Source organism: Tursiops truncatus, chromosome 18 (genome assembly GCF_011762595.2).
Source record: "Tursiops truncatus isolate mTurTru1 chromosome 18, mTurTru1.mat.Y, whole genome shotgun sequence".
Classification (NCBI taxonomy): domain Eukaryota; kingdom Metazoa; phylum Chordata; class Mammalia; order Artiodactyla; family Delphinidae; genus Tursiops; species Tursiops truncatus.
In genome coordinates this window covers 18,247,202-18,267,431 of record NC_047051.1, presented here as the reverse complement: position 1 = coordinate 18,267,431, position 20,230 = coordinate 18,247,202, and the positions used below count along the sequence as shown (strand labels likewise).

The window sequence follows — 20,230 nt, the reverse complement described above, 5'->3', positions numbered from 1 at the left end:
ATTCTCAATGGTGAAAAACTGAAAGCATTTCCTCTAAGATCAGGAACAAGACAAGGATGTCCACTCTCACCACTGTCATTCAACATAGTTTTGGAAGTCCTAGCCATGGCAATCAGAGAAGAAAAAGAAATAACAGGAATACAAATTGGAAAAGAAGTAGTAAAACTGTCACTGTTTGCAGATGACATGATACTATACATAGAGAATCCTAAAGATGCCACCAGAAAACTACTAGAGCTAATCAATGAATTTGGTAAAGTTGCAGGATACAAAATTAATGCACAGAAATCTCTTGCATTCCTATACACTAATGATGAAAAATCTGAAAGAGAAATTAAGGAAGCACTCCCATTTACCACTGCAACAAAAAGAATAAAATACCTAGGAATAAACCTACCTAGGGAGACAAAAGACCTGTATTCAGAAAACTATAAGACACTGTTGAAAGAAATTAAAGATGATACCAACAGATGGAGAGATATACCATGTTCTTGGATTGGAAGAATCAATATTGTGAAAATGACTATATTACCCAAAGCAATGTACAGATTCAATGCAATCCCTATCAAATTACCAATGGCACTTTTTACAGAACTAGAACAAAAAATCTTAAAATTTGTATGGAGACACAAAAGACCCCAAATAGCCAAAGCAGTCTTGAGGGAAAAAAATGGAGCTGGAGGAATCAGACTCCCTGACTTCAGACTGTACTATGAAGCTGCAGTAATCAAGACAATATTGGTACTGGCACAAAAACAGAAATATAGATCAATGGAACAAGATAGCAAGCCCAGAGATAAACCCACGCACCTATGGTCAACTAATCTATGACTAAGGAGGCAAGGATATACAATGGAGGCAAGGATATACAATGGAGAAAAGACAGTCTCTTCAATAAGTGGTGCTGGGAAAACTGGACAGCTACATGTAAAAGAATGAAATTAGAGCACTCCCTCACACCATACACAGACGTAAACTCAAAATGGATTCGAGACCTGAATGTAAGAATGGACACTATAAAACTCTTAGAGGAAAACATAGGAAGAACACTCTTTGACATAAATCATAGCAAGATATTTTTTGATACACCTCCTAGAGTAATGGAAATTTAAAAATAAACAAATGGGACCTAATGAAACTTCAAAGCTTTTGCACAGCAAAGAAAACCATAAACAAGACAAAAAGACAACCCTCAGAATGGGAGAAAATGTTTGCAAACGAATCATTGGACCAAGGATTAATCTCCAAAATATATAAACAGCTCATGCAGCTCAATATTAAAAAAAAAACCCAATCCTAATATGGGCAGAAGACCTAAATGGACGTCTCTCCAAAGAAGGCATACAGATGGCCAAGAAGCACATGAAAAGGTGCTCAACATCACTAATTATTAGAGAAATGCAAATCAAAAGTACAATGAGGTATCACATCACACTGATTAGAATGGGCATCATCAGAAAACCTACAAAGCAAGAAATGCTGGAGAGGGTGTGGAGAAAAGGGAACCCTCTTGCACTGTTGGTGGGAATGTAAACTGATACAGCCACTATGGAGAACAGTATGGAGGTTCCTTAAAAAACTAAAAACAGAACTACCATATGACCCAGCAATCCCACTACTGGGCGTATACCCAGAGAAAACCATAGTTCAAAAAGACACATGCACCCCAATGTTCATTGCAGCACTATTTACAATAGCCAGGTCATGGGAGCAACCTAAATGCCCATCGACAGACGAATGGATAAAGATTTGGTACATATATGCAATGGAATATTACTCAGCCATAAAAAGGAACGAAACTGGGTCATTTGTAGAGATGTGGATGAATCTAGAGACTGTCATACAGAATGAAGTAAGTCAGAAAGAGAAAAACAAATATCGTATATTAACGTATATATGTGGAACCTAGAAAAATGGTACAGGTGAACCGGTTTGCAGGGCAGAAGTTGAGACATAGATGTAGAGAACAAACGTATGGACACCAAGGGGGGAAAGCAGTGGCGGGTGGGGATGGTGGTGTGCTGAATTGGGCGATTGGGATTGATATGTATACACTGATGTGTATAAAATTGATGACTAATAAGAACCTGCTGTATAAAAAAAAAATTAAATTCAAAAAAAAGATTGCTCTAAAAGCTCCAAGTTCACTTACAACTCCCTGGACAATAATAGAGGGGAAGAATGGTAGAGACGAATTACGTGGTTATTTGTCCATATTCAGTTGTTTTTGAGGGTTTTTACTGTCCCCTTCATTTATTGATCACTAGGAAATAATTATTTGCAATAATACATTCATAAGTTACAGAAGGATCACATTATGTGACCATATGTGCCAAATTATATGACAACATATGCCTTATTATTTGTCTTAATGAATACAGTTGACCTTTGAACACCACAAGGGTTTTTCCCCGGTGCAGTGGAAAAACCACATAGAACTTTACGGTCAGCCCTCCGTGTTCGCTGTTCCACGTTCATGGATTTGGCCAGCCTCTGGTTGTGTAGTACTGTAGATTGTACTTATTGAAAAAAAATCTGTGTATAAGTGGACGCTTACAGTTCAAACCCGTGTTGTCCAAGGGTCAACTCTAATTACTTTTAAATGCAGTCAAATCTATAATAAATCTTAGGAAAGTTTTGAGTAAGTCTGCATTCAGTCTAATAGTAATGTATTGCTGAAATCACTGTCTTACACTAATTTCTATAAATAATACAGACTGTATTATGACTCATTATAAGATAAGACTGTGGATATGTAATGTACACAGAAAGTAGAAATAAACAGAATTTGTTCCTCTATAATGACGCTTCAAAAGTGGTTGTCTTTGGTAGTAAACATGTATACTTGTCCTTAAAAGGTAACAACAAGGACTGTCTTGAATTTTAGTATGGGTATTTGGTAAATTAATCTCACCAACCAAATAGATTTTTAGAATGTAGATATAGAGGTAGATATAAATAGGTAAAATAGTGATTTCAGTCTTATTGGCCCCAATTCCACAGTTGTTATTTTCTCCATGGTGTAAATATATTCACAAAGCTAAAGTAAGGATAAATACCAATTTATGAAACTCGATAAGCTTTCTATAAAGGTTTCCTGTAAATTCTGTTGCAGGTGGTGTACTGTTTCAAAGTTCTTGGCCAGCTAGATATGCACAGACTTTCCAAGCTTAAGTTTTAGTCTGCATTTCTCAGTTAAAGTGCAAAGAAAGTGAAAACATTAATGTCTTACCTGCCATCCTCTTAACTACAAATCTGCATTAATTTATATTTGCCACATTCTGCCTAAGTAAATGGATAGTTATTGATAGCAAATATAAAGGGGATATTTTAGTTTTTCTTCTGTTTTAATTGTATGTAATACTATCTGTGAGCAATAGCTATGGACCAAAACATTATAAATTTATTAGAGTTTTTACTTGCCCTCTTGTTTATTAGGGTCACAGAATTTATCTTGTCAATATGAAAGGGGGTGGTGGAAATGGTGTTACTCATTTTAATTCTTATTTCTCATTCTAAGGCCTAACCCAGCTTATCTTGAGCTTGAGACTTTTAGAATAGCTTCACTTAGATCTATAAAACTTTTAAAATCAGCTCTAGCAGATGTATCTGTTTTCTTCAGTCCTGAGTCTACAGTTACCTATAGGATGTCTCCCTGTTTAGATATCTTCCCAACATCTAAAACAAAATTGAAAATTTGATCTCATCGTCTTCCTTCCCAGTCTCTCCTCTCCAACTTCTTCCTCATTCGTCAGGATCATAAACACTAACATCATTTTGGTCCCCAAGCTTTAAACTCTTGGAAGACTTTTTTTTTTTTTTGCCTGCCAACTTTTATTAAAATAAAAAGTCACTTTTTAAGTGATCCATGAAAATTATACCAGGGCCTCATAATTCAGCAAGAGCCCTTGTCCTGCCCAACTCCCTCAATCCCTCTCAGCCTTATGATCAGGATTCCTTAAACAGTTTAAATATCACACACTACAGTGGCCCCTGTAGAATTAAACTTAAATTTCCAACTAGTGTATTAACATATTCTTCCTTTCAATGTCAAATCTCTTCACCTATCACCCTCATGCCATTTGTTGAGTTTTTTTTCCTGATCACATTACCACGCTCATTTGGAGACAAATGGAAAGTAAAGAAAATTTTAAAGACAAAAATAAGTATCACCCATTATACCCATAAGACAAATACATATTTTTTATTTTTACTAAATTGACTTCATTGTATGTATACTGTTTCACACTGCTTTCTAATACAGTCTTCTGATATACTTAAGTTCATCCTTTTACTGTCGCTGAGACATAAATCATTTCTACATTCTCACTTCCTGAAATGCTCATATGCATCTTCAGAACTAACTCATATTCCGCAGTTTTTTAAGATTTGTCTTAAAGCTTACTTTTTCAGTAAAGGTTCATTTATATATCTTCTCAGTATCTTCTGATATACATTTTGATGTATACACAGTACTAATTTACTGGCCTTTCATTAAGTACCTATTATATGCTATATTCTGGAGACACAAAAATGAGGGAAAGATCTTACCTTTCTCCTTTGGAAGCAAACCAGTATGTAAAAATGTAGATTTACAACACAGATACAACTGAGGCTACTAAAATTGCTTGAGGGAATGCTAGCCCACAGGTTTTGGTTGATCTCTTAATATAACCCACCAACTAGCTGGGGAAACTCAACTGGGAAATCACTGAGTCTTGGTCTTTTCATTTAGAGAATGAGTGAAGGGGTGCAGTAGTGGAAGTGATAGCTTCCATATATTGAGCACTCACTATATGCTGGGCACTGTGCTAAGAAGTGCTTTAACAAGTATTAGTCTATTTCATTCTCATAATTACCGTACAAGATAACTATTATGTCCTGGAGGAGTGTGCAGTGGTAGAGCAGAGCTTGGACCCCAGTTCCAGTACATATCCTCTCAATCACTAGCACACTCTCTTGAAAAATCTATGGAATTCCATTCTTGTTATTTCCCTTCTAAGGGATGAGCCAGAGGAGCTGGGTTTTAAAATCCCATTCTTTGATTCTAAGGGATCTCTCCTTTTAAAGTTTATAAAATGATTTGCCATAGACACCTACAGAGAGCTCTCCTTTTTCACTTATTGTTTCATTTAGCAGATCTGTTTGAAACTTTACAGAAACCAGTTATACAAAGATATCATGGGAGAGCAAGGTTAGACACTGTTCCTCCTTTCATGGAATGATTTCACAGAAGTCTGACTTCTTACATTTGCTGAAACCAGAGAAATGCCCGTGGGCTGATTTTGCTTGTTCTCTAGCTGTTCTGGGGACACATCTTCACTCTTCAGCTGGTCTGTAAGCTCTGTGAGGGTAGATATCACATCCTTACTTTTCAGATTTCTCCAGCCATTATACAGCAAACAGTTGAGTTCTTTAATGGATAGGTATTTTTAAAATGTCATTTAAAAGATACAAGCAGTGGCACTCACTAGCTTCCATGTCAAAAATAATTCTAAAACTAGCCAGTTTTAACATAGATTTTCTACCCAGCCTTCCCATATAATTCTTTTTCTAATGTCTTACTATCAGATTTACAAAGGGCCTGACTCTTCATTCCGGTATTCAAGCCTTCAGCTGAACTGTGAATATCGTTTCCGTGTGTGTGCCATTCGCCAGTGCCAAGACCCTGTGGGGCATCAGGACCTCGTAGGCCCCTACAGCACAACAGTGCTCTTCATCTCTCAGAGGACTGAACCACCAGCCAGCACCAACAGAGACACTGTGGAAAGCACGAGGACCCGGCGGGCACTCAGTGACGAGCAGTGTGCAGCCGTCATCCTTGTGCTGTTTGCTTTCTTTTCCATTTTGATTGCCTTTATCATTCAGTACTTTGTAATCAAGTGAAAATATAACTTTATTTTTAATATTGTATTACATTTTATTTTGTCATGTACTAAAATTATTTCTGTATTGCTTTTACAAAATCAGTGACATTTAGCACTGGCATTGAGACTATAGTATATCATTTTTGCCATTTTTAATGCTTATATTGTTAGGTAGAGGCTGGCACCTTATTAGAATGCAAGCCACAGAAATAGCACGTTTCGGTTTTTTGTTCGGTTGGGGCTCTTTTTCTTTTCTTTTCTTTTTTTCTTTTTTTGACATGCCTTCTTGTGAAACAAACTTTCTGAGAGGCAACAATATATAATTGATACTTTGACCAGTCAGCATGAGTGTAACAGTGACAACCTGATCTGTTTGTTTTAATTATTACCTAGTGAAAAATTCAGAATGATTAAAATTTACACTAACATGCTATATAAAAATGTTAAAGTATGATGCTGTGAAAGCAATCTAGTGCTATATTTCTACCTCCTCATTTGTCTTAATTTGGTAAGTGGGATTATGATGAATAACTGGAGGAGCTTAGCAGACAAAAACTGGATGAAAGAATATGCATGGGAAAAAGAAGCTTCTTGTTTGATAAATGTGGAGTTCTTCATTATAAGTATATATTCATGAATTCACAGGTAAGTCACTTGAAAGCACATACAGTTTACTTGGCCTAAAAGTATTTTAATGTTTACTCAAAAACCCATCTTCAGGTCTTGAGAACATGGAAAAGAACAGAGGGCTTTTACGTACTTTTTAAAAGTAATCATAATTCTGAACTTCAAACCTATTTAATTTGGTTTTGTGAGCCTTTGAACTATATGTGTGTGTATAAGGACATGCACGTACATATATGGCTTTATATATACCAAGTGTAGAAATATATACACACACACACACACACTCACTCACTCTCACTCCATCTATCTGGTACAGGCTAATTTTGAAGAACTCCCATAAGTTTTGCTGCTTCTCCCATAACTACTGCCATCACCATCAGAATTCATAATCAAACCTAACCTTTTGTTTGGGGCACCAAATCCGAAGACAAAATTAATTTGCACCAGTAAACTTCAAGCTGCTTTCTTTCTTGAAAAACTAATGTTTAATGTAATGTCTGTTTGGATACTGTTCCAGTTGTTGATTGCATGTGGTTAATGTTGCATTAGAGCACTTTGCAATTACATAATTCGTTAATGTTTTGTGAGCTTGCATTTGTGAGTTATTGGGTGATCAGATTGAATTTTGTCAAGTATCACATTGTACATCTTGCATAGATGTCCATGACTGCCAGTAATAATAGTTTGTAATGAAACTATCTAAAATTCTTGTTTTATCACATCTGTTATCTGTGAAACACTTGTAACTAGACTTTTTAATTTATTATTTGAATTTTAGGATAGCGAGTCACTAATTTTTAGTTGCTGAGGTTAGCAGTTTAGTGATTACTAAGCACTTCTGTCAGTCTTTGAAAAAAAGGACGTATGTTTTGTGCTTTGAAGATCTCTGAAGAGTTTCTTATATTAGAATGAGCATGTATTATAATTGTTTTATGTCAAATGATCTGTGCTGTAGAAAAAACATTAACCTTTGTTCAAAAAAGAAATGGATAAACTTGGCCTTCCCAAGTGGTAAGAATGATCTGTCACTATAAAATACTGTATGTTTACATTTTATTTAAATTTAATCTCTTATGTGTAGGCTAACTTCCCCCAAAACAGTGATTGAGATTGTTTTCTAGAAACTTCTTAAAAGTGCCACATTTGGCAGTACAAATGAGTTTGAGTGTAATAGCCCAGAGATTTCTATATAGTTGAATGTCTAAAATTGTAAAATGTGCCACTGTGGCAGTTGCAGTGGCTTATGTTTTTCATAGTAACTCAAATGAACTCCTATTTTTGATAGTAAATGTCATTTAATAGTGTACTTGCCATTTGAGCTTCACTGCAAAATTAGTGCAGAGGAGAAACAATTTTTAATGTAATCTTGATTTTACCTCATATACTGTACATTCCAAAAACTCTAAAAACTTTTTAAAGATTATAGATACACTACCAAACGTATCACCTTGAAATTGTATAAGGTTGAACTTCATACAAATGAAAAAATATAATCTCATAAAAATACATAAACTATGTAGCAAAAATATCTTTAAATCCATGGAAAATAAAAGTTGTATCATTCTTTTTTGAGATGTGTTTATTGTATTCATAAACATTATTTGCTGCCTCTTTTGGAAAATGAAATGTTAAGGTCTCCCCTCTTGCAGTTGGCTTACAACAGTTTTCTCAAAATATTTAAATCGTCAACATGAGAGGATCCATATTCAAGAAGGTCAAGTTTTATCCTAGTGACCGATTCTGTTGCACATTATATGTATTCTTTTATATATGTGTGCGTGTGTGTGTGTATATATATATATATATATATATATATATATATATATATATAAAGGAAACAATATATCTAATGAATAAGGATGGGTCTGAGGTAAACTTCCCATTGGAAAGAAAATCGGACCATGCCTCACCTATCCTGCATTCTTTACCTACTTCCTAGTACCTTCTCTTTCCCACCTACAGGGGCCCAGAACCTTCCTATTACTGGCACTGCAATCTGCCCCCAGGTCTGCTCTCCACCAGAAAGTTCAACGTTCCCATCTACTTAATACCACACCAGAAAGTTCTCACATGCACCAAGACATTCAACATTCCTCCTCAATCTCTTTAAAATTTCCATCCCACAGACCTCATCCAGGGATACACTGCTTTTTAAAATCCAAGTGGGGCTTCCCTGGTGGCACAGTGGTTAAGAATCTGCCTGCCAATGCAGGGGACACAGGTTCGAGCCCTGGTCCGGGAAGATCCCACATGCCACGGAGCAACTGAGCCCGTGCACCACAACTACTGAGCCTGCGCTCTAGAGCCCATGAGCCACAACTACTGAGCCTGTGCTCTAGAGCCCATGCTCCGCAACAAGAGAAGCCCACGCACCACAACGAAGAGTCGCCCCCACTCGCTGCAACTAGAGAAAGCCCACGCGCAGCAACGAAGACCCAAAGCAGCCAAAAATGAAAATAAAATTAATTAAACAAAAAAAAATCCAAGTGGATCTCTAATTGCCACAACTGCAGGCACCACAGTAAAGTTTACAGTGTTAGGCTGGGGAAGAGGAGATAAACTTTGGATGTAGGAGCATCACTCCATGGAAGCAACTGAGTTGGAATCCAGCCTTGAGAACAATATGATACTGACTTACCTATCACCTCTTTTCTGCAGATTGGAAATAGGAGTATTACACGTTGTACTTGAGCATTTTGTGGGTTGGTTTCCAACGCAAGTACCTTACCATCATCATCATGAACAGATTCTCTGCAGGAGGATCCCTTGTGTATGGTGGCTCAATTAGGCAAACAGACTGCAAGAGGAAATGGGTCCCCAAAATCTAACACCAGTCTTCCTACAATCTAATCACCTACCATCAACATAGGTGATGATAGTGCCTTGTATTTTTTAAACGCTTTTTAAATATACAGTTTTAGGATAATCTATATGCCCTCAAGAGTATCCCTTTATTCATTTGTTATTTTCTCTCTTACACTCTTAAAGGGGAAGTTGAGAGAACAACTAAGATTTTAATAGTTGGGATCAGCAAACCTACAGTGTATGGAGTGGTGCCTTCAAATGTTTAGATGCTATAAGGACTATTTTTCATCTTATGTGACAGGATGCTATGGGAAATTTGCCAAGAGAAAAGTTTCAAAACTGGATAGATTTTAAAGCCGCATGACCATTCAAATCCTAATAGCGTCTATTGGCCACTCAGTGTGTGCTAGGTGTTGTTTTCAGGGCTTTACCTTAGTTATTTCATAATCCTCTTAATTGCTCCATTAAGTATAAACTGAAACACGGAGCAACAAGCATCTGCCAAAGATCACATGGCTAATAGGTGACAGAGCTGAGATTGAGGTTTGAACCCATGTGATTGGTCTAGTGCTCCCACACTTGACCACTACCCTCTACTGTCTCCCAGAATTCTAAGAAGGAAATCAAAATAATAGTTGACTTTAATATTGCATTTATGATAGCATTTACTGAGAGCTTCCTGTATGCCAGGCATTGTGCTGAACACTTCCCCACATCCAAAACAGCCCACAGCCCACTAAGTATTGAACAGAAAGAAAACAGACTAGGAGACTGGTACAGGCGTATCAGACAGATTAAACACGAAGCTCTAATTTCTTTTCTCTAGAATATCATCCTTTGCTACACTGATTCCCATTTTGAGCCTCCACCCTGCCGTAGGAATAACCCATTCTCTTAAATACTCATTCATCCACAAATGAGAGAAGCTAACTTGTCCAAAAAGGGAATATAGCTACAATGTGGATGAAGCTCAAAAACATGCGAAGTGAACGAAACTAGACACAGCCAGTCACATATTGTGTGACTGCATTCATAGGCAATATCAAGACTAAGTAAATCCATAAAGATAGGTTAGTAGTTGCCAAGAGCTGGAAGGAGGGAGAAATGGGGAAAAACTGCGTAATGGGTATGGAGTTGTATTTGGGAAATGTTTTGGAACTTGACAGACGTAGGTGGGTGTTGCACAACGTTGTGAATGTACTAAAAGCCACTGAAATGCTCACTTTAAGATGGCTGGTTTTCTGTGAATTTTTCACCTCAGTTTCTAGAAGGGATTATAAGACATTCCTAAAGACTGATATACAGAAAGCACACGACTAGAGACTCCTGGACATTGAGTCAATAAAATAAATTCACTTAAGTCCATGTTTCTAAGGACACAGACCAACTTCTCACTTCCTTTTCAGACTTCCCAGACCTCCTTGGGCGTTCCTACTCCTTTGAGTCGGTGCGTTGTGCATGGTACAACTGAATCTTTATGGATGTCATTGATAGCTATTAAATGATTTGGCCTGCCCAAGCCTAAGTTATCAGCTCTCTCTGACTTTTTTTTTTTTAATTTTATTTATTTATTTATTTATTTATTATCTTCCGCTGCATTGGGTCTTTGTTGCTGCGCATGGGGTTTCTCTAGTTGCAGTGAGTCGGGGGTTGCAGTGCGCGGGCTTCTCATTGTGGTGGCTTCTCTTGTTGCGGAGCACGGGCTCTAGGTGCGTGGGCTTCATTAGTTGCGACACGCGGGCTCAGCAGTTGTGGCTCACGGGCTCTAGAGCACAGGCTCAGTAGTTGGGGCGCACGGGCTTAGTTGCTCCGCGGCATGTGGGATCTTCCTGGACCAGGGATCGAACCCGTGTCCCCTGCATTGGCAGGTGGATTCCTAACCACTGCGCCACCAGGGAAGCCCCTCTCTGACTCTTAATGTTTCTAGGATGACCCGGTGGTCTTGGAGAGGAAATTACGTTTTACAGTTTCAGTTTACCAACGACAGCAGCTGTGTAGTAAGAAATGTTCATATACAGTAATATAAGACCTTTTTCCTCAGAGCCTATATTCTGAAAAGCAACCTAAAAAAACATTTGAGGAAAATTCATGTATTAATGCTCAAGCAGTAATACTAACAGAATTAATTTGTGATTCTCTAAATTTTGATTCAGACCATTAAAACCAGCAGGAAGTCTAGTATCCAGTCATGCTATGAAAAACTTGGAATCTATTCACTGTAAATCTGGCTCAAAATGACCTCAGAGGGGTGAGGAGTGTAAAACTACAAAGGGTCCAGAGAGTACACATTATTCTAGAAAGAGCACACGCAGTTTATAACAATATCATTAACTTTTTTTTTAACAGGACACCAAATTTTAAAAGATACTATAAATCCACTGTAAATAAATGAGTATAATACTGCCATTCATTGGGGAAAATAAAAATAGAAAGACCCTGAAAAAGAGCAATGAGAGGGGATTAGCTGCACTAAATTATAAAGATTTCATAACTGATAATACCAGTACAAAAAAATTAAAGGACAGAATAGAAAGCCCGTAGTCCCAAGTACATAGAAGAATTTAATACTTGATAAAGCTGACACCTCAAGTCAATGGAGTAAAAATGATCAAGTCAATAAATGATATTGGTACAACTGGGTAGCAACCTAAAAATTAAAGTTGGATCCGTATCTCACACCTTACACCAGGATGAATGCCAAATGAATTTAAATGTAAACAATGAAACCAAATAAATGAGAAGATGTGGGAATACTCCTTTATAATCCTGGAGTGGTGGTGACCTTTTGTGCCTCAAGATACAAAAGTCACAAAAAGGCTGATCATTTAAATGCCATAAAAATAAAGACTTCTGCATATGAAAAAAAAAAGCAAATAGCAAACCAGGAAAAAATACTTGCGCACATATCCCAGAAAAGGGCTAATCTACTCTCTCTAACATAGGAAAATGTAGTAAGTTCTGAAATATGGAGATGAAAGGATTAATAACCCAATATAAAAACAGGCAGTTCACATAAAAGGAAATACAAAGAACTCAATCTCACACACAAAAGGAACACAAACTAAAAACACAGAAAAACCATTTTCACTCTCATTGGCAAAAATGCAAAACTTGAATTACACACTATATTGGTAAGTATAGAAAAACAAGACATCGCCGGTATAGCTTAAGCTGTACAGTCCCTATGAAGGGAAATTACATATTGTTTATACTCTGAGGAGGCGAATTCACTGACAAATATTCATCTACACCCACATGTGACACATTAGACACCACTATTCATTGCAGACGTGTTTGTAACAGCAAAAGACTGGAAATGACCTAAATGAGCAAAAATGGGAGACTGGTTAAATAAACTGTACATCCAATACAACTGAATACTATGCAGCTATAGCAAAAAGATTACAGTAGCCTTCTATTTACCAATCTGGAAAGAAAGCCAAGATGTATCATTAAATGACAAAGTGCAGAAGGCTGCAGCCTCCCGGGGCAGGTGCCCTTAGTCCTCACATCTCCTGGGCCCAGGCCAGCGAGTGAATGAGCTTTCAGATGACGCCAGCCCCCAACTGTCTCCCAGCCTTTGGGGCTTTACAGCTGAGGCCCCAGTCATCATGGGGTAGAGACAAGCCATCCCTCAATTCCTGATCTGCAGAACTGGCACAATAAAATGGTTGTCTGAAGCCACAAAGGAGTCGGAAAATTTTTTACACAGCAATAGTTACTGGAACACATAATTCAAATTCTAAAACACATGGTTCTTGACCAAATATTGATTCTCCTTCAGGGCACTCTCCACACACCCGCCCCCATAACACTGAAGTTGGGACTGGCCAGGTGACTTTCAGCCAGTGAAGTGTGAGCAGAAAAGACATTCACCCCTGTACTCGTTAGGGTTCAATCAGGAAAACAGATGCCACACTAGGTATTTAACACGGATCATTTAACATTGGGCATTTGGTTAACAAGTGTTAGAAGACTGAAAAAGCAAGCAGGTGGCACTGAGGTAATAGCCGTATTTAAAATCTGCCACTTTGGGGGTTGGGAGCAAAGGAAAGATGTTAAGGGTTTCAAGCTTAACAGGTTGGAGGAGGAGCCCCGGGCACCAGGACTGAGACTCCTGAAAGTGGCTGCTGCCTGCTGCTGATGGTAGGGCTTCTGTTTGTGCCCAGAGAAGCTGCAGACTGGAGCCCATGCTGCCGGGAGGGCACGGGGCCGTCGTGGGATGAGCAGACAGGAAGGAGCCAGTGCCTTTTCCCCTCCCCTACCCGCTAGCAGCCCCACTGACAAGCCCAACGATGGGCAAAAGCGGTTCGCAGAATCCAAGAAGGGAGACTTTGGAGCCAGAGACAGCAGTTTAAAGCTTCTACTTTCCATTTTATCTCTTCCCCTGCCTCAGAGATTATGGGAGCATCTGCTCTTTAGAGAGAGGCCGTGTGATCAAAGCAGGCTTTGAACTGGTGGAACAGTGAGCCATCAAAGAGAGAAGACTGCTCTGGACCGTCCCCCAGATGCGAGGCAGACTCTTGGGAAGCAAGAAACAGATGCGTGGCGTGTTAGGCTGTTGGCTCTGTTACAGAGTCCAAGCTTGTAGTGCTCGCTGCACGACAGGCCAATAAATCAAGAGTTGTTGGGACAAGGAAGAGCGACTTTAGCTGGAAAGCCAGCAGGCCACAAAGATGGTGGACTTGGGCCCCAAAGAACCATCTTGCCTGTGTTAGGATTAAGGTTTATCTTATACTAAAAGGGGAGTAAAGTGAAACATTTCCTGGTTCCAGTCAGCCTCCGGAGAGGATGTGTTCATTTCTTCCTTCCAGGTAGTCTTCACAGGTGGGCCAGGTCTGGATGTTTCCTGTGAGCTAAACAAAGGCCTTTACGTTTAATGCTCACGAACCTGGGAGTCAGGGCTCCCAGAGATGGGCCATTATGAATAATTTAAGCTTACAGGCAACATCCCTCTAGTGATTAACTTGTAATTGAATACAAGGTTTCTTCCCTATTACAATTCCCCACTATCAATGTCCATTCCAGAATCTTGTGGGAAAAGGGATATAAATGGCTCTGGCTACTTCTTGCTGAACAGAGGCAACAAATATTCCTTAGAATCTCTAGTCAATCCTTTTTTTATGTACAACTCTTTGAAGCTGATGAAACCCCGCTATTTTGTGAAGACAAAATAGCTATAAAGTCATTCAAAAGCCACCGTAAAATAAATAGCAATTGATCATTTCTAACCATTAAAAGGATGCCTTTTTACTTCAGCATCAACCAACAGGGATCACAATGCAGTTGAAAAGAAACCTGGTTACTGCTGTGATACACAACGATTTAAGGTAATTACTAAAATTATGACTGCTTATCATTTACCAGGATATACCAGAATTTTAGGAATTTCATGTAATTTCTAAAATGTGTATATTAATAACGTTTACCCATATGATACAATCTAAGAAGTTTTATCACCACTTATTTGACCGTGCTTCCCATGTAGTTCAACATACTAAATAAGCCTAATTAGTTTGATAGTCCTCTCTCTGAGATGGAAAAAATAATTTGAGGTGTTCCAGGGACCCTTTGGAAAACCTCAAAGTTAGCTAGAGGTCAAATGAACTTCATTTAGAATTTGATCTTTGGGAATTTTGTCAAAAATATCAAAAAATTTTAACCAGTGATAATAAAAGATCTCAATGGTAAGTACAGATCACCTAAAGAAACTCACAATTACCCAAAGTAGTCTGGTATTTTAAGAAACCTTTGTCCTCTTAGAGAGCCAAATTCAGGTTTAGTACCACTTTACCTTTAAAATTCATTTTCTTAATTAAGTTCAATCGTATCTTAGCCAATCCTGACCATGCACAAAACTCTTTCACTGTTCCTCCTCCACAATCCTTCCACAATTTTTCTGTACCCATATTAATCTGTCCCTCACTTTCTTTTCCATTCATAAACAACCAGCTCTAGGACAAAACCACCTTCTTCCTTTAATAAAATGCATTTTCATTCCTCATACCTTCTTTGCTGAAAACACACGTCCTACAACTTTGTATATTGAAATTTTACCTTATAATTCTTAACCTTAAAACCTTCACCTCTAGTAAAAATACAAGCAAGTAATTGTAAACTGTGTATCATAACAGCATTTCCTGACTGACAAACTTACACTCTAGTCTTCCTTTCCTAAGAAGGCAAAGGTAGGTAAACTTAGACCTGCCCAGCAATTAATGCTCTAATATTTTATCCTATTTGAAATGACCCAGATATTCAATGAATTCTCTTCGTTTAACTTAGTTTAGTTTCAAGTTACAGAACTCTGGAGAGACTATTTTAGATAGACATTCCCCAAATACAATTATTCCTATAGAGTTTACCTAAAACTCTTACCTCATTTATCTCTATTTTATTTACTTAAAAGCTCTGTCATATGGTTATTTTTCTTGCTGACAAACTTTGTAATAGAAATAATGTCATTTGATTTCTAGTAAACCTAGGTACAATAAAAGTATTATACTTAATGCTGATGACTCTAAAAACATGCCTATATTAATCAAACCAACAAGCTTAAGCCAACTTTAATACCAGATATTAATTCAATACTGAATATTTCCCAGGTCATGTGAACGCAAAATTCATTCTGACCAGCTTTTTACATCTGAGTATTTATTTAAATGCTTCATCTCCTTTAAGCCAATTAAATAGACCTCTTTTACAAATTCATTTTGACAATGCCGTACATCTCTAACATGTACAAACACACAAACACAGGGACCTCAGAGTTCCCATTCCAAAATTTCAGCCATGAATCAGGTACAATGATCTGATCGGGTAAAACCCCTCGGTTACAAAAGAGGTTCGATTCCAATTGGGTTTCTGGCAGATGGGACCAATCAAGGTCATCTGTCTAGACGGCTAAACCCTTTTTTACTAATATTTATGGAAAAAACACTTCTATTTCTATTCGTAGCTTTTGGTGACTTCAGGAACCAAGTAGAATCTTTCTCTTCTTCCTGGGAATGTCCCCCTCTTGGACAAGAACAGACAGGTTTTGTTTTGTTTCTGCTCCTTTCCTCTATTTGACATTAGTAAAAAAGTTTTAAATATCACAAAACTGATTTGACTGTAAATGGAGAAAGAGTATCAAACAAAATGAAACAAAAAACCCAAAGGACAAACAGAAAATCCTAAACAAACCCTCAAGTTTGGTCTTGGGGTTTTACATATACCAATGACACAGGAGACCCTAAATTACATAATTAACACAACAAGTATCGCAGTACATGGTGCACAGGGCCCCAAGATAACCCTACCTAAACCCCTTGTGGAGATCCTAACAGGTACTGTGGCTACACATTGTTTCAATAAAATATCATCTTCCTTTCACCCAGGGGCTCACAGCTGTAATCAGATCCCTTATCCAAAATGCACCTCAGAGGACTTTCTTTTGCGATAGTTGAAACATTTCCCATTTTTGAAGACAGAAATTCAAGACAAACAAAACAAACTGCACACACAAATGATGGCATCCAAAGAAACAAATGAACCGGTTCACAAATCAGGTAAAGGTCCAACAACTCTTTCCTCTCTCCAGCACGTTACTGTAAGGCCAGCAGGTCCGGGGAAAGGCCCAGGGAGCCAGACGGAACCCCCGCCAAAGTGGCTGATGCAACCGACACCTGACATTGCCACACCACTCGGCCCCGGCTTCCCGCTCCCCGAGGGGCGGAACCAACGGCTCTGAGGCTGATGCAACCGACACCTGACATTGCCACACCACTCGGCCCTGGTCTTCCCGCTCCCCGAGGGGCCGAACCAACGGCTCTGAGGGCTGATGCAACCGACACCTGACATTGACACAACACCCGAGAGATTACCAAAAAAGTGCTGCTTCACACAGCAAGCACCTCCCCTGCGTCCACCCCTATAAATTTTGTTCGCGCCCACACCCGGGCGCGACTTCTCTGGCCCCTTTCTCTCGGACCAGTGAACCTCGCCCGGGAGCGTTCCCAAATAAAGCTTGTTTAAGCTCTCCTCCATCTTTGGTGCCGTTCCTTACAGTTACCCCACTCAAATACAAAACAAATTGGCTAATTCTGGAGAAAATGCCCCAAACGGAGCGGAAATAAAGTTCCCGGCTTTACACACCGGAGCGACTTACCCTACTGTAGCCCGTCAGCTCCCAAACGTCGATTCCTTGCTCCAGCTGCCAAGCACGGGGGGCAGCCACGGCCGTTTTGCGGAATTCTGAAGGGAAGACCCTCCGGACAAGTGGTCCCGGCAGCTGCCAGGGCCTTACCCGGAAATTCCCCAAAGCGGACCGGGAGCCACGAGCAGCAAGGCCCCCGGCCGGCTGCACCACAATTCGTCACCAAGTCCAAGCTGGTACTGCTCGCCACACAAAAGGCCAATAGATTGAGCAACCTTACTCAGAAACCCAGCAGAGCAAGATGGTGAACCGTCTTGCCTGAGTTAGAATTCAAGCTTCGTTTTTACTAAAAGGGGCGGGAGTAAAGTCAAACACTTCCGGGTCCCGAGTCAGCCTCCTGAGGGGTCATGTTCATTTCTTCCTCCCTGCAGTCATTCACAGGTGGGCCTGGTTAGGATGTTTCCCGGGAGCTCAACAAAGGTGTTTTAGCTCAATGCTCATTACCTAGGAGGCAGGGCTCCCAGAGATGGGCCATTATGTATAATATAAGCTTATAGGCAAGGTCTCTTTAGTGATTACCTTGTAATAGAATACAAAGGTTCTTCCCTATTACAGTTGGGCCGAAGAAGCTCTCCTCTCCTCCAGGCTGATCCTGCACTCCACCTGAGGACCAGGTGGTACTGTGGCCCGCCCCCAGGCACCTGTGCAGGTGCAAGAGGCTGCAGCCTAGGGGCAGCTCCCTAGGGAGGTGAAGGTGAGCGGCAAGGGTCTGCTCAGTGATGCCTCAACCCTACATGTCAGGGATGTCAGGAGGTAACAAGGGCTCCAGGAGCATCAGAGAAGACACTTGCATCCAGATGAGGAGGTGGGGAAACTTGACCTGGAAAGGGTGACATTTTCGGTACCCTTAAAGGGCAATCGGGATGGGCTCTTGAGAGAGAGAGATGGAGCAAAGGCAGGAGTGAAGACGTAGGGACCAGAAAGCACAAGATTTGGCCAGAGAAAGAACTAGATGGGGGCTAGTTTGGACCCAAGGACAGCCTCATTCTTTTGTTATTATTATGATTAATAAGAACTAATAGTTATAGAGAGCTCACTATGTGCCGGTCGCCGAGCTAAGGACTTTATGTTTTCTTGCTGGTACAATCCAGTGAGGTGGGTCCTGGTATTAGCACCTCTATTTACAGATGAGGAGTAGAGACATTAAGTAACTTGCCCAAGTTCACATACTAAGCGGTAGACCGTGCCCCCTGGGAGCACTTCGGCATCCACACTCTTCATCTCTCCGTTCAGAGTTCCCTGAGGAAAATCCCCACATTGACCCCTGCACGGAAGATTCAGGGATTCCCCAAGGACAAACTTCCTTCAATCTCCATTCCATTCCCCAGAAATGCAGTGAGAACACTCATATTCCTAGTTCCTGAGACAGAAAGTTACACCTATGGGGCCCCCTTAGGAGGTAAAACAATAATAAACGATAAAAACTCTGTCCACCTAGGAGATGAATATTGGGGTGAGGGTTGCCCAGAAAACTCTCCTTGTTACTTTACGCAACTCTTCCTTACTGTATGTCCACGGCCACTGTGGTGCTCCGATGGGGCTCTACTGAGGTCTGAAGGGCAGATGGTGTTTTTTTAAACTCGAAAGGAGGGAGGTGGGAGCAGATGACTCAGGGGGAGTACTTGGAGGTGTTTCCAGATGTGCACTTCAAGTCAGTTGCATCATAAACAATGGTTTGAGTGTTCCTTATTTTTATTTTCATCTTTCTGAACATGTTGGGATCTCTGCTACTACAGAGCAGTGAGACTTGTGGCTTCCATCTCCCCGTCTCCTTAATTTGGAGGGCAGCACCACACTTCTAGCAGTGGCGGCTCCACAGCTGTGAGACAGCTGTGTCCCGTGGCTGATGGCTGTGGAAGTCAGTGGAAGATGCCACTGACTCCATCACAGCAGAGAGGGCATGTGAGGGGAGCCTAAGCTGGGCTCAGGTGAGCTGCTGTATTGTGGGAGGAGGATGGTCATTCTTGACCACAGACTGGGTCTTTGCACGTCCTATACCCTCTTCCCATCCACCCCTCACAGGGACTTGCTCCCTCTCTCCCACCCACCTTGATCATCGTGGCCGTGGTGAGCCTGTCTCCCTCTTAGGAGAAATGGAGACCAAGAGGAAACTGCTAAAGCAACAGCTGCAGAGCAATAGGCCCCCAAAGTCTTGCCTTGAATTTGCCCTGCCGTGTCCCTGCTGTGCAAAGAGAAACCTGGGAAAGCCTGAGGCCCCAGCTCCATGCATCCGTCAGGTCCTGGAGGTGAGGTCTGGCCACAGCTGGCCCCTGGTCTTCTCTGTCAGAGGCTCCCCCACCAAGGCCAGCTTTGCCATCTCAGCACTGGATTAAATAAGATGCCGCTTGCTAGCACCTGGAGTCTAGGGGTGTCAGCAGGTCATTCCAAGGAAGCAGGGGCTGGGCGTGAAGCCCACACCACCTCTGTGCAAGCGAGGAGGGCTGCAGGGGGCAGGCACAAGGTGGCCTGTCCACGGGGGCAGCTGCTACTCAGCCTGGATTCCATGGCCTGTGGGCAGTGTGGGACCAGAGCAGATCTTCCCCTTTTGCAAGACAAGCTGGAAATCTGGAACTCCACATGAAGTTTCCCGACTCTAGGAGGTTGGCTCAGAGTGTTATGAGATGTGGGTCAACCGCTGTACAAACTCACATTTCAACCTCTGCCTCATATCCTGCTCTTCTATGGAGAAAAGAGTATAAAACCTATGGAGTTTTTGCAAGTTTCAACAGGTACA

The 20,230-nt window shown here is 40.4% G+C and overlaps 1 protein-coding gene and 1 long non-coding RNA gene across 6 annotated transcripts in view; one reads left to right on the top strand and one right to left on the bottom strand.

The window, feature by feature from the left end:
* Positions 1-8,066, top strand: part of FNDC3A (fibronectin type III domain containing 3A) — a 160,816-nt gene extending 152,750 nt beyond the window's left edge. For all 4 annotated transcript variants that reach the window (XM_033843362.2, XM_019936589.2, XM_073795186.1 and 1 more), the window contains one exon: positions 5,572-8,066. In XM_033843362.2, the coding sequence (XP_033699253.1) occupies positions 5,572-5,886 (315 nt within the window). In that variant the 3' untranslated portion in view covers positions 5,887-8,066. The remainder of the gene's footprint in view (positions 1-5,571) is intronic.
* The window catches only part of LOC141277036 (uncharacterized), a 56,985-nt gene extending 39,210 nt beyond the window's left edge, over positions 1-17,775 (bottom strand). Inside the window, exon 1 of one of the 2 annotated variants that reach the window (XR_012327661.1) lies at positions 17,449-17,775. This is a non-coding gene — a long non-coding RNA (uncharacterized lncRNA). The remainder of the gene's footprint in view (positions 1-17,448) is intronic. The other variant, XR_012327660.1, reaches the window with a different exon arrangement.
* Between the last annotated feature and the right edge of the window lie 2,455 nt (positions 17,776-20,230).